At 43.4% G+C, this 12802-nt stretch overlaps 1 protein-coding gene across 2 annotated transcripts in view; it reads right to left on the bottom strand.

Moving 5' to 3' along the window:
• COLQ (collagen like tail subunit of asymmetric acetylcholinesterase) overlaps positions 1-1749 on the bottom strand; it is a 126040-nt gene extending 124291 nt beyond the window's left edge. Inside the window, exon 1 of one of the 2 annotated variants that reach the window (XM_063452322.1) lies at positions 1269-1749. In XM_063452322.1, the coding sequence (XP_063308392.1) occupies positions 1269-1374 (106 nt within the window). In that variant the 5' untranslated portion in view covers positions 1375-1749. The remainder of the gene's footprint in view (positions 1-1268) is intronic. The other variant, XM_063452323.1, reaches the window with a different exon arrangement.
• Positions 1750-12802: the final 11053 nt, after the last annotated feature.

The raw sequence follows: 12802 nt of genomic DNA, 5'->3' as shown, positions 1-12802 counted from the left end.
TGCATTGATATACAAACTAAAGATTCAAAATTAACAGTTTGACTTTCCTGAGTGCATTTAGTATTCAAAGAGTTAATATTGTACATTTTATTTGGGAAAAGACTACCATAAATTATGAGCGCCAGAAGGTTTTTAGTGAAGCTAATTAACAAATATATTCTAAGAGTTCACAAAATTTATCTGTCCATCTATTCTTATGTTCTAAAATACGGTAAATCTTATGTTCTTACATTTTTAGACATCATTCACAAACAGCTTGTAAACATTGCAACTGAGTATGAAATAAATAGATTCCTCAAGAGGACATTTAATAACCGCAGGTTTATTTACAAAACTGGGAATTGTAAAGAAAAAATTAAGGCCAGTAATGCCAAATTGGAAAAACTAAAGTTGGGGAATTTTCCAGTTTGAGTAATTTTGCCTATATTTTGCAATTGTCTTGTTCATTCTTCACAATCCATGGTTTTGTGAAAAATACAGAATAAGGTAAATATGTGAACATAAATGTTTACTTATATATTTCAATTAATCATCTAGCAACCATAATCCCACTACAGCATATATATAAAAAAATATTACTAGATTCTGACATCCCAAGATGAACACTTGTCTAGCATTTTTTCCAAATTTTTTTTTAACCTCTGAATATTTGACTTATCATTAAACAAGTCATGCCAATTTTTATGACTTATTTTCATGCTACTTTGATTGCAATATGGATAATAGACTGACAGATAGAAGTGGGTAGACAGATAGATAAACATTATTTAATCTATTATTCACTGATGCAAAACAGCTGCTGTAATAATTTGAAGTGGCACCTAAACATAATGAAGTTTTGTCCCAGTGAATTAATTACTAAAGAAAATGCTATATTATCTATGGAAATCAGTTTTCTGTGTTCAATTCCATAATAATGTATTTTTTTTATGATGTTTACTTTAATGAGACACACACAAAGCTGCTTGCAGGAATACATGAGGTCAGTGAGGGTATATTAATAGGTACAGATTTACATTTTGGTACTGAATTGAATTTCTTGCCTCCTTTCTCTGCCCCTTTACAGCCCGGCTAGCCCGACCAAAATAGATAGAAACACCAGGAGTAGGATATCCCATAGGGATGTCATTGAGCATGCAATGCACACAGTCCCAACATGCACACACACAGCCTGTAATAAGGCAGACAGCACTGCAACGACATCCCTGCACCACCTTCAACAAGCTGCAGCTCTGCATAAATAAAGAAGAATTTTGTGCAGCAATTACCTGCATGTATTGGGAAGACACTGTCCAGGAAGGAAGTCTGGGAAAGGACAAAACAGATAAACAGCTGGAGATACAATCCCATTGCGAGCAGGTTGAGCAGAATCATGTTAGCAGCACTGAGGGAAGACCCCTGGTCCAGTCTGGGGAACTGAGAACAGGCTGCAGGGAGTCTGTGAGCCCTAATGTGTGTGTAAATGTATGTGTCAGTGCAACCTCCTGCTGCCTCCACCCAGAGGGTGGGTGTGTATCTACAGGCTGCCTTCTGTTGGTGCCACCTTGAGAGGGTATGTACCTACAGTACTGAGCTGGTGTGTGGAGCCTGCAACCCCCTCCTCCACACTTTGCCTTTGGGGGTCTGTCTATGCCAGTTCTTCAGAGTGTGTGTGTGCCCCTAATTCCTGCACTGCAGTCTGTGTTTGCCTGTTTGACCCTCTGTGTCTTCCTACTGTGTCTCTTCTTCCAGTCTGTGTCCTTAATGAGGAATTCTAACCATTCTCAATAGCTGTGCTCCTTACTGCACACCAGTGTTATATTTAACTCTGACTGTACAGGGCATGTTCTTACACTGGATTCAATCTCAGAAAGGGGGAACCCTTTAAAACATCCCTCTCTTTACTTCTATGGAAAACATAAGAGACCAGCAAACATACTGCAGTGTGATTAAGCTTTATGTGCAGCTCTAATCAGCTTATTGTGTCTCTCAAATATCATCTGAGTTTCTAAAAATTATGTTTTTACTTTTAATTTTGGAAGATTAGTCATGTACAATCAAATGTAAATTCACCATTCAGTCTGTTTGCAAATACATTTTTATTAAATTTAAGGCACGTTTTGTAAGAGGTAATTTCACAATATGCACAAAAAGTAATGGTTTATAAAATGTAAAAGCTTCCTAGTAGAATGTTCTCATTAGATATACCACTGTATCATCTCATATCAGCTGCTCCTGCTTTTGTAAAATATGCCTTTACTGAATTATCAAGTAAGAATATGCCAAGTTAGATATGCAACCAATCAAGATACATAACAATAAATTAGACATCTTTCAAAAGACAGCTTATATAAAATAAGGAAAACTCGATTACAAAGGGAAAGGTTTTCAAGGCTTCTCTGCTCAAATAATCACATGATGACCGTAAAAGCACAAGGGGGTTTATTGGCTAAACAGTAAATTGTAGAGCAGTGCTCCTCAACCCTCTCCTCAAGGCACACCTAACAGTCCAGGATTTACTGATTACCCAGGTTTGTTTAAAATAAAACAAAAAACACCTCAGACTCTAAAGTTGTTGTTTTTTTTTCTAAACATCTTAGACACACCTGGGTAATCCCAGTTTTACTTTTTTTACCGATACAACAGATTCCTAAAGGATCACTCTGTGCACCCAAACACTTAAAGGACCACTATAGTGCCAGGAAAACAAACTAATTTTCCTAGCACTATAGGGTCTTTAGGTCCCCCCCACCCTCGCCAGGCTGAAGGGGGAGGAAGGGGTTAAACTCTTACCTTCCTCCAGCACTGGGCTCCCTCGGCGCTGGGGAACTCACCTCCCTCTTCCGACGTCAGCGCTGAATGCGCATGCGCGGCAAGAGCCGCACGCGCATTCAATCAGTCCATAGGAAAGCATTTCTCAATGTGATTTTCACAGTGAGAAGCGCGGAAGCGCCTCTAGCGGCTGTCAGTGAGACAGCCACTAGAGGCTGGATTAACCCTATTGTAAACATAGCAGTTTCTCTGAAACTACTATGTTTACAGCTGCAGGGTTAACCCTAGCTGGACCTGGCACCCAGACCACTTCATTAAGCTGAAGTGGTCTGGGTGCCTATAGTGGTCCTTTAATGTCTGTGACGTGGTTATGGTGACCACCAGTGCCTTTTTACTTTTAAGTGTTAAACAGCTATTGAACAATACTACACTTTAGTGGAGTGCCCCAAGCACTGGTCTGGCTTCACACCTTCGAAGTCCTAGGAAAATGTGGAAGCACCTGCCTCAGTAACAGTTATAGGAAAAAAAAAACGTCAGCTTTTGACCAATTTTTTTTCTGTTGAACTGGTAGATAGGGAACACAATGCTATCCCTAGCACTGGGGAGGGGGCATGCTAAGTATGTGACAAATATGCCACAGGAATTAGGCACTGTGTCATATCTGTATGGTGGAAATCCACCCATTGTACAGCACTACGAAACCTGATTGCGCTATATAAATAATAAAATAATAATAAAAAATAGTAATAAAGGGTTAAGCTGTCCTGTTGGTACAGGTAGGGAATGTTTATTGAAAGTTACTGACCCCGGTTAGGTTGTTGGGCAGAGTGGGACAAGTAGCTGGGCAGATTTGGTGACACAGCTGTTGCTGGGGACAAGTGCTGGCTGGGTATTGGTTGCTGGCCACGAGCGAGCAAAAGAGCGGGAAGCCAGATAAGAATAACAGTGGCAGCGTGAGCGCAATCCCTGTCAGCGTTTTTTTTATAATTAATGTTGTTGGAAAGCATGGGGGAAAAGTAATTCTCAGGTTCAAGTTCTGAGGAAAGATATGTGTTAAATGGTTGTATATAAAAGGCGGCCAGGTTAGCTATGACCTACTGGCAATTAAGTGATGGTGAAAGTTAAAATTTTGGAAGTAAAGTAAAAAGTTTATTTAAATATGTTACCGTTATCAAGTTATGGTGGTATGTCCCTTTTAAGCTTTAAATAAACACCACGGCCTAGCCAACTGAAATATAAATAAACTGTGTCTGTGTTTATTGTGTGGTCTAAGTTATTTATGCGAAATATTGCCTACCATACATATTGTTGCATTTAGTGGTCTGGTCTTCTTTTCCCTGTTGACAAATGCTGCCACCTAGTTGTCCTCTTCCCTGTTGTCCTGTGCCGCGTGCCTCATAGAAACATAGAATGTGATGGCAGATAAGAGTCATTCGGCCCATATAGTCTGCCCAATACTTTCATTAGTCCCTAGCCTTATCTTCAGTGGAGTATCCTGGTTTTGTGCTGCCCTAGGCAGGACAAAACTCAGCGCGCCCCTACCCCCACCCAACCCTTCCCCCCGCCCTGCATTCTAAATACACACACACACACATTCACTGACAGATACACATACACTAGATAACAGAAACACACACTCACAGGCAGACACACACACTCACAGACCAACACACACAGTCAGACACACACACACACACACACAGTCACACACACACACACAGTCAGACACACACACACACACTAACACACACACACTAACAGACAAACACTAACAGGCACACAAACACACAGACACACACACACACTCACACTAACAGGCACACACACACAGTCAGACACACACACACACACTAACAGACACACATTAACAGACACACACGCAGTCAGACACACACACACAGTCAGCCACACACACTAACAGACACACCCACACACTAACAGGCACACACACACACTAACAGACACACACACTCACACTAACAGGCAAACACACACACAGTCAGACACACACACACACACTAACAGACACACATTAACAGACACACACAGTCACACACACACACACACACACACACACACACACACTAACAGACACACATTAACAGACACACACACAGTCAGACACAGACACACACACACACACTAACAGACACACACACACACACTAACAGACACACATTAACAGACACACACACACAGTTAGACACACACACACAGTCAGACACACACATACACACACACACTAACAGACACACACTAACAGACACACACACACACACTAACAGACACACACACACACTAACAGACACACATTAACAGACACACACACACAGTCAGACACACACAGTCAGACACACACACACACACACATACTAACATTAATATATATATATATTTTTTTTTTATTTAACCTCCCCCCTCTCTTTCTCCCTGGTGGTCCAGTGGCTGCCGGCCGGGCGTGCAGACTGCTGTGCGCTGGCGGGCGGCTGACGAGGGAGCTCTTGCCCTGAGCTCTCTGCTCAGCTCCCTCGCGCGCCACCCGCAGAGTGAGGCTGGGAGGCGGAGCCGGAATATGACATCATATTCCGGCTGCCAGCCTCACTCTGCAGCGTGCGAGGGAGCTGAGCAGAGAGCTCAGGGGAAGAGCTCCCTCGTCAGCTGCCCACCCGCCCGCCCACCAGCGCACAGCAGCCTGCACGCCCAGCCAGCATGTCAGTTAGCTGCAAGGCTAACAAGATAATTGCCCTGGGCATCTGGGGAAAATGTCGCCCAAGGCAAATGCCTTGTTAGCCTTGCGGCTAAAACGTCCCTGCTTATCTTATAGTTAGGATAGCCTAATGCCTATCCCACTCATGCTTAAACTCCTTGTTAGAGCCGTGACTTAAATATGAATATTAATTTAATAATTAATATATAATAATTAAGCAACAAATAACAACATTAATATTTTTTAGAGTTCGGTATTATGGTCGAATATAGAATAGGAAATACACAAAACATTGTAGTATTAAATGTATATTTAATATAATTATAATAACAATTAAACAGATGCTAGCAGAATGTCAATTTACTACAATAATTACACAATACTTACTAACATTACTTACAAAAGGCTATAACAGTTGCTAGCTGTTATAATAGATTACTTACACGGCTCCAGCCTGTTTGGCTGGAGCTATACAGTCAGCTACATGTTCAAATGCAAGCAAAGGAAAAAAAAAAAGAGTTCCTCCTACTATTTGGTTTTATCCAGTAAGTAGGCTGGCCTGTGATGTCACTTCCAGAAGCACACAAGTTAGCACACTGACCCCTAGTGGTGCCTCTAAAGCATTAAGCTCATTATGCTTTACTGACATCTAGTGGTGCGTCAAAAGCATTAAACTCATTATGCTTTTTATGACAAAAAGTCATTAATTAATAAATACCATTACACTCCTTCACTGTGTTAACCTCTACCAGTTCAGCTGGAAGGCTATTCCATGCATCCACTACCCTCTCAGTAAAGTAATACTTCAGTAAAGTAATACTTCAGAGAAACTGCTATGTTTATATTTGGGTAAATCCAGCCTCTAGTGGCTGTCTCACTGACAGCCGCTAGAGGCGCTTGCGTGCTTCTCACTGTGATTTTCACAGTGAGAAGATGCCAGCGTCCATAGGAAAGCATTGTAAATGCTTTCCTATGAGACTGGCTGAATGCGCGCACGGCTCTTGCCGCGCATGCGCATTCAGCCGAAGAGGAAGAGAGGAGGCGGAGAGGAGGAGGAGAGCTCCCCGCCCGGCGCTGGAGAAAGAGGTAAGTTTAACCCCTTTCTCTCCATCCAGCCCGGCGGGAGGGGGACCATGAGGGTGGGGGCACCCTCAGGGCACTATAGTGCCAGGAAAACGAGTATGTTTTCCTGGCACTATAGTGGTCCTTTAAATCTTTGTTTAGCACTGACTGCCAGGTGGAACCTTTCTGCCTTCCTCTTGTTTCCCTGGGGAATGTTTGAGCAGCAGACCCCCTTGTTCCTCTAGTTTTGGAGGTAAAAGGCTCTGTGACTCAGCATTCAGATGCAAAGCAAGCCAGATGGCACATTTTGGGACTTCCAATGTCTAGGTAAACAGGATGTAGCAGCGATCAGAATGTGGCCTATGATTATTTTGTCTGGTCTATTAACGGACTCCGGGAGTTTTTTAAATAAAGCTAGTTCCGAAGTTAAAATGCTAATGGTTCTGTCCACTTTAATAATTAGATCATGAATCATTTTATCAATATTTAGTTAATTTAGTGCAGAACCACCAGATATGGGCCATATTGCCCACGGCCCCACAGTCTCTTCGACACCGGTCAGAATACATATTGTTCATGTTGTGCAATCTAGACGGAGCCAGGTACCAGCGATATAAAATTTTATAATGATTTTTAAAATGGTTAGTGCAATACGAAATACCTTTTAAAGCTTTAAAAAACCAAACCATTCTTCTAGGTCGTACTGGGCACCCAACTCTGTCTCCCATGACAACATATGTTTTAATTTACTTATGGGTTTGGCATTATAAAATGAATAACATAAGGAAATCATACCTTTACTAGTGGGGCTGTATAAAAAAAAAACTTTCTCTAATGGAGATATCTCAAGTGATTTATAGTTTTTATCTGTTTCAGATACCTGGTATAATTCTTTCAATTTGTCAATAATTAGCATACATTCCAGTTCACATAAAATTGTTAATCCATACTTAAGCTTCAATTTTTCCAAAGAAAGAATAGCATTGCCATAACAAAAAGTTTTTATTTTCACTCTAGTTATAGAGCAATCCTTCAACAATTCTATTTTTAAGGATGGTATATAATATTTCAATAACTCAATAGGCATTGCTCTATATAAACTGGGAGAATGGTCGTTTGTAAAAATAATGTCCAAGGCCTTGAGCGTAGTCTTGGTAGATAAAAATAAATTTGTAATTCCAGGTCTTTTCTTAGGGTTTAATCAAGGTAATTCTGACAATCTAACCGGTAAAATTTTTGATTCTTCTATTTCCATCCATCTGGGTTTATTAACCTGGTTATTAAAGCTCACAGCCACTGCAGCATTAGTGACGAAATAATATTTGCGTCTATCGAGGACACTGATACCGCCATTCGATTTATGGTGCTGTAGGGAAGTGAGCCTCACTCGGGCAGGTTTGTTCCCCCAGATGAACTTCAGCATTGTCGAGTGAACTTTATTAAAAAATTATAATGGGATGGACAGAGGGATGGTCCTAAAAAAATATAAAATTTTTGGAAGTATTGTCATTTTAATAGATGCGACCCTCCCCAGCCATGAGAGCTCCATCCCACCCCATCTCTCCATCTCCTTTTGTAAGTCCGACCATGCTTTCCTCAAATTGTGATTGTGCATATTGACCACATTTTTGCATAAATTAATGCCAAGATATTCCATATAGTCAGTTCTCCAATCAAATAAATATGATTTCTTAAGGGCAGTGGTTTCCAAATTATTTAAATGAAACGGAAGGGCCTGAGTCTTAGACTCGTTTAATTTGTAGTACGATATCTCGCCGAATTGAGTTAAGATGTCCTTGAGGTGTCTCAAAGATTCTTTGGGGTTTTTGACAGCTAGGATTATATCGTCTGCAAATACCGTATATACTCGAGTATAAGCCGAGTTTTTCAGCCCATTTTTTGGGCTGAAAAACCCCAACTCGGCTTATACTCGAGTCATAGTCTGTATTATGGCAATTTGCATTGCCATAATACAGACTGGGGGGAGAGGGGGGCTGGCAGAGCTGTAACTTACCTGTTCTGCAGCTCCTGTCAGCTCTCTCCTCCTCTGCGCCGTCCGGTCAGCACCTCGGTCAGCTCCCAGTGTAAATCTCGCGAGAGCCGCGGCTCTCGCGAGACTTACAGTGTAAGCTGACAGAAGAGCAGAACGGACCGGCGCAGAGGAGGAGAGAGCTGACAGGAGCTGCAGAACAGGTAAGTTACAGCTCTGCCAGCCCCCCTCTCCCCCCCACTGAACTGTCACTGGACCACCAGGGAAGGAGAGCCCCCCTCCCTGCCATATATCAAGCAGGGAGGGGGGACGAAAAAAATAATATATAAATAAAAAAAGAAATAAGAATAAAAAAATAATAAGAATAAAAAAAAATTAATAATAACAAAAAAAGGGGTATAAGGACCACTATGGGAGGGGGGGGTATAAGGACCACTATGGGAGGGAGGGGGGGGATAAGGACCACTATGGGAGGGAGGGGGGGATAAGGACCACTATGGGAGGGAGGGGGAGAATAAGGACCACTATGGGAGGGAGGGGGGGATAAGGACCACTATGGGAGGGAGGGGGGGGATAAGGACCACTATGGGAGGGAGGGGGGGGGATAAGGACCACTATGGGAGGGAGGGGGGGATAAGGACCACTATGGGAGGGGGGGGATAAGGACCACTATTGGAGGGAGGGGGGTATAAGGACCACTATGGGAGGGAGGGGGGGGGTATAAGGACCACTATGGGAGGGGGTGGGATAAGGACCACTATGGGAGGGGAGGGGGAAGTAAGGACCACTAGGGGAGGGGAGGGTAAGGACCACTAGGGGAGGGGTGAGTCAGGACCACTGGGGGGGGGGTGAAGGAACACGGGGGTGGGGAGGTAAGGACCACTGAGGGAGGAGGAGGGGAAGTCAGGACATATGGGGGGGGGAGGGGGCGGCAAAACGTGTTTTGCCTACGGCGGCAAATATCCTTGCACCGGCCCTGCACACACTGCATTCACAGACTGCATTCATACACACACACACTGCACTCATACACACACACACTGCACTCATACACACACTGCACTCATACACACACTGCACTCATACACACACGCTGCACTCATACACACACACATACGCACACACTGCATTCATTATACACACACTGTAAATAAATATTCAATTAATATATTTTTTTTAGGATCTAATTTTATTTAGAAATTTACCAGTAGCTGCTGCATTTCCCACCCTAGTCTTATACTCGAGTCAATAAGTTTTCCCAGTTTTTTTGGATAAAATTAGGGGCCTCGGCTTATATTCGGGTCGGCTTATACTCGAGTATATACGGTAGGCCAATTTTGTGAACGGATTCTTTAATAGCAATTCCTACAATTTGTGGGGTCGTTCTAATTAGTTCGGCCAGGGGTTCTATCGCTAAAACAAATAAAATTGGAGATAAAAGGCACCCCTGTCTCGTCCCATTGGTTAGAGAGAAAGTTTGGGATTTGAAGCCGGAAGCTGAGACATGGGCGGAGGGTGCGCAGTAAAGCGCCTTAATTTCTGTGATAAAGGGTGGTGGTATGTTGAACCTGTTTAACGTTCTCCATAAATATCCCCAATGTATCCTGTCAAACGCCTTCTCTGCGTCTAGAGATAGAAGCAAAGAAGGCGTTTTGGTCATATTGATGAGCTGAATCAAGTTTATGAATCTTCTAGTTCCTTCTGGCGCCTGTCTATCCTGTACAAAACCCACTTGATCTTTATTAATTAGCAATGGGATTAATTTGGTTAATCTATTTGCGAGAATAAATCTTTGAGTCATTATTAATCAGAGAAATGGGCCTAAAATTAGGGCATCTATCAGGAGTTTTTTCCGGTTTTGGCAAGGTGACTATTCGTGCGCACAAGGACTCCTCCGGCATCTTTCCCCAGGACTTATAGGAATTAAAAATTTTAGTCATATGGGTAATTAACATTTCTGGAAAAGTTTTATAATATAAAAAAGTGAATCCATCGGGACCAGGGGCTTTTGTGTAGTCCAAATCTCTGTATATAGTTTGTATTCCTCAGATGTTTAATGTAATATCAATGTGTGCAGATAACTGAACTCCACATTAGTAATCCTGTTTGTAACCTCCTTTTTGGTGATCTCTGTAAACAAATGTATTTGTATGTCATTTTACAGTTTCGACGGTGCTCGATACTCGGTGCTTATGGTTCATGGTGCTCAAGGTGTTAAAGAGATTAATGTTGGTGGTGTTCAACCCTTCACAACCTTGATGCAAAAGAATAGAAGTACTGCACCCGTCAGAAGCTCTCCTCTCGTTATTTACTCGATGCCAAAGTGGCCACAACAGCAGTCCAAGGCTCAGCTTCAAACATGGATGCCGTTGATAGGCTGAGAGAAGTGTAGAGTGGGATAGGGAGGGGCTTTATTATTATTATTATATCATTTATAGAGCGCCGTCAAATTCCGCAGCGCTTTACAATGGGTGGACGAACAGACATGTAGTTGTAACCAGACAAGTTGGACACACAGGAACAGAGGGGTTGAGGGCCCTGCTCAATGAGCTTACATGCAAGAGGGAGTGGGGTAAAATGACACAAAAGGTAAGGATAGTATTAGACTAGTGACAGTTGCAGAAGAGGAATCAGTTGGGAGCTATTAAGAGTTTAATTGTTATGCTTTTATGAAGGAGTGGGTTTTTAATGATTTTTTGAAGGAGTGGAGACTGGGTGAGCATCTAACGGAGGAGGGAAGCGAGTTCCACAGGAACGGTGCAGCCCTCGAGAAGTCTTGAAGGCGAGCATCAGAGGTGGGAGTACGGACAGAAGATAGACGTAAGTCTTCAGCAGATCGTAAGGGCCTAGACGGGGCATACTTGTGTATAAGGGAGGATAGATAGGTGGGAGCAGCATTATGTAGACATTTAAAAGCAAGAACCAGAATTTTAAATTGAGCTCTATATTTTATAGGAAGCAAATGTAGGGACTGACAGAAGGGTGAGGCATGGGAGGTGCGGGCGGACAGGAAGATGAGCCTCGCTGCCGCATTCATTATGGACTGTAACGGCGCAAGTTGGGAGCACAATTTTATTTTAATAATGGATTAAAAAATATTTATTACCCTTTCCCTGTTCTAACCTTGCAGGGAGGGGGGTAGCACAATCAGGTCTGTGGTGGTTCAGGCTGCCTATCCATCGCATCCACCGGGTACAGGGGAGGTCACGAGATGAGAGGTAGCTCTCTTGGAGCTCCAGCACTTACACAGACTGACAGCCCCCCCTACACACACACAGACGGACCCCACCTTACACACACAGACGGATGCCCCCTACACACACACTAATGGACCCCCCCACACACACACACAGACGGACACCCCCCTACACACACAGACGGACACCCCCCCTACACACACAGACGGACTCCCCCCCCTACACACACAGACGGACACCCCCCCTACACCCACATACGGGGACACCCCCCCCACACACAGACGGACAGCCCCCCTACACACACAGACGGACACCCCACCTACACACACAGACGGACACCCCCCTAAACACACACAGACTTACACCTCCCCTACACACACACACACAGACGGACACCCCCCCTACACACACACAGACTGACACCCCCCCTTACGCACACAGACGGACATCCCCCCACCCCACACACAGAGACTGACATTCCCCCCCTACACACACAGACGAACACCCCCCCCCCCGTCCGTGTGTGAAGGAGGTAGGGCCCCAGACCGACCACTCTCCTCTGTAAACTGCCGCAGCCCCATCCAGAGGGCCCATTGCAGCATAGACCATTGGTGGAACTCCCACCCTGTGCTGGGCCACAAGGTCTTCCTTGTGCAGGATCCCAATATATGGGTGCAGCCATTTTGTTCTCACCTGTCCATAATGTCTACAGCTTCCATTTTGTGGGTATGATTGTACTGATGGATTGTGGGTAAATTTGATTGGCAACAGAAACAGAACCTTGCTTTACGCTGCGCCCATTGTCAAGTTCTGTCAACCTGTCTGTACCTGACGTACATTAGGAAAAATAGTCCCAACCTTTATTTAGGTTATTTAATTAAAACTAGAGTGCTCAGGAAATAAATAAAAATAGATTCAGACACCGGAATCTACATAGAATCTGATTAGATGACGTTTATTTTTGATGACAGAGCCAAACTGGTGTTTAGTGAGTGTGCTGGATTTTGTATGTTATATTGGAATCTTGTATATATGGAATGGCCAGTCCATTCTTATTCTTATATTCTTCAGATAAATTACAGCTGCAATGACCCT

The sequence above is a fragment of the Pelobates fuscus genome, chromosome 4 (genome assembly GCF_036172605.1).
Source record: "Pelobates fuscus isolate aPelFus1 chromosome 4, aPelFus1.pri, whole genome shotgun sequence".
Classification (NCBI taxonomy): domain Eukaryota; kingdom Metazoa; phylum Chordata; class Amphibia; order Anura; family Pelobatidae; genus Pelobates; species Pelobates fuscus.
The sequence above is the reverse complement of the archived record's forward strand: the minus strand, read 5'-3'. Positions and strand labels throughout refer to the sequence as shown.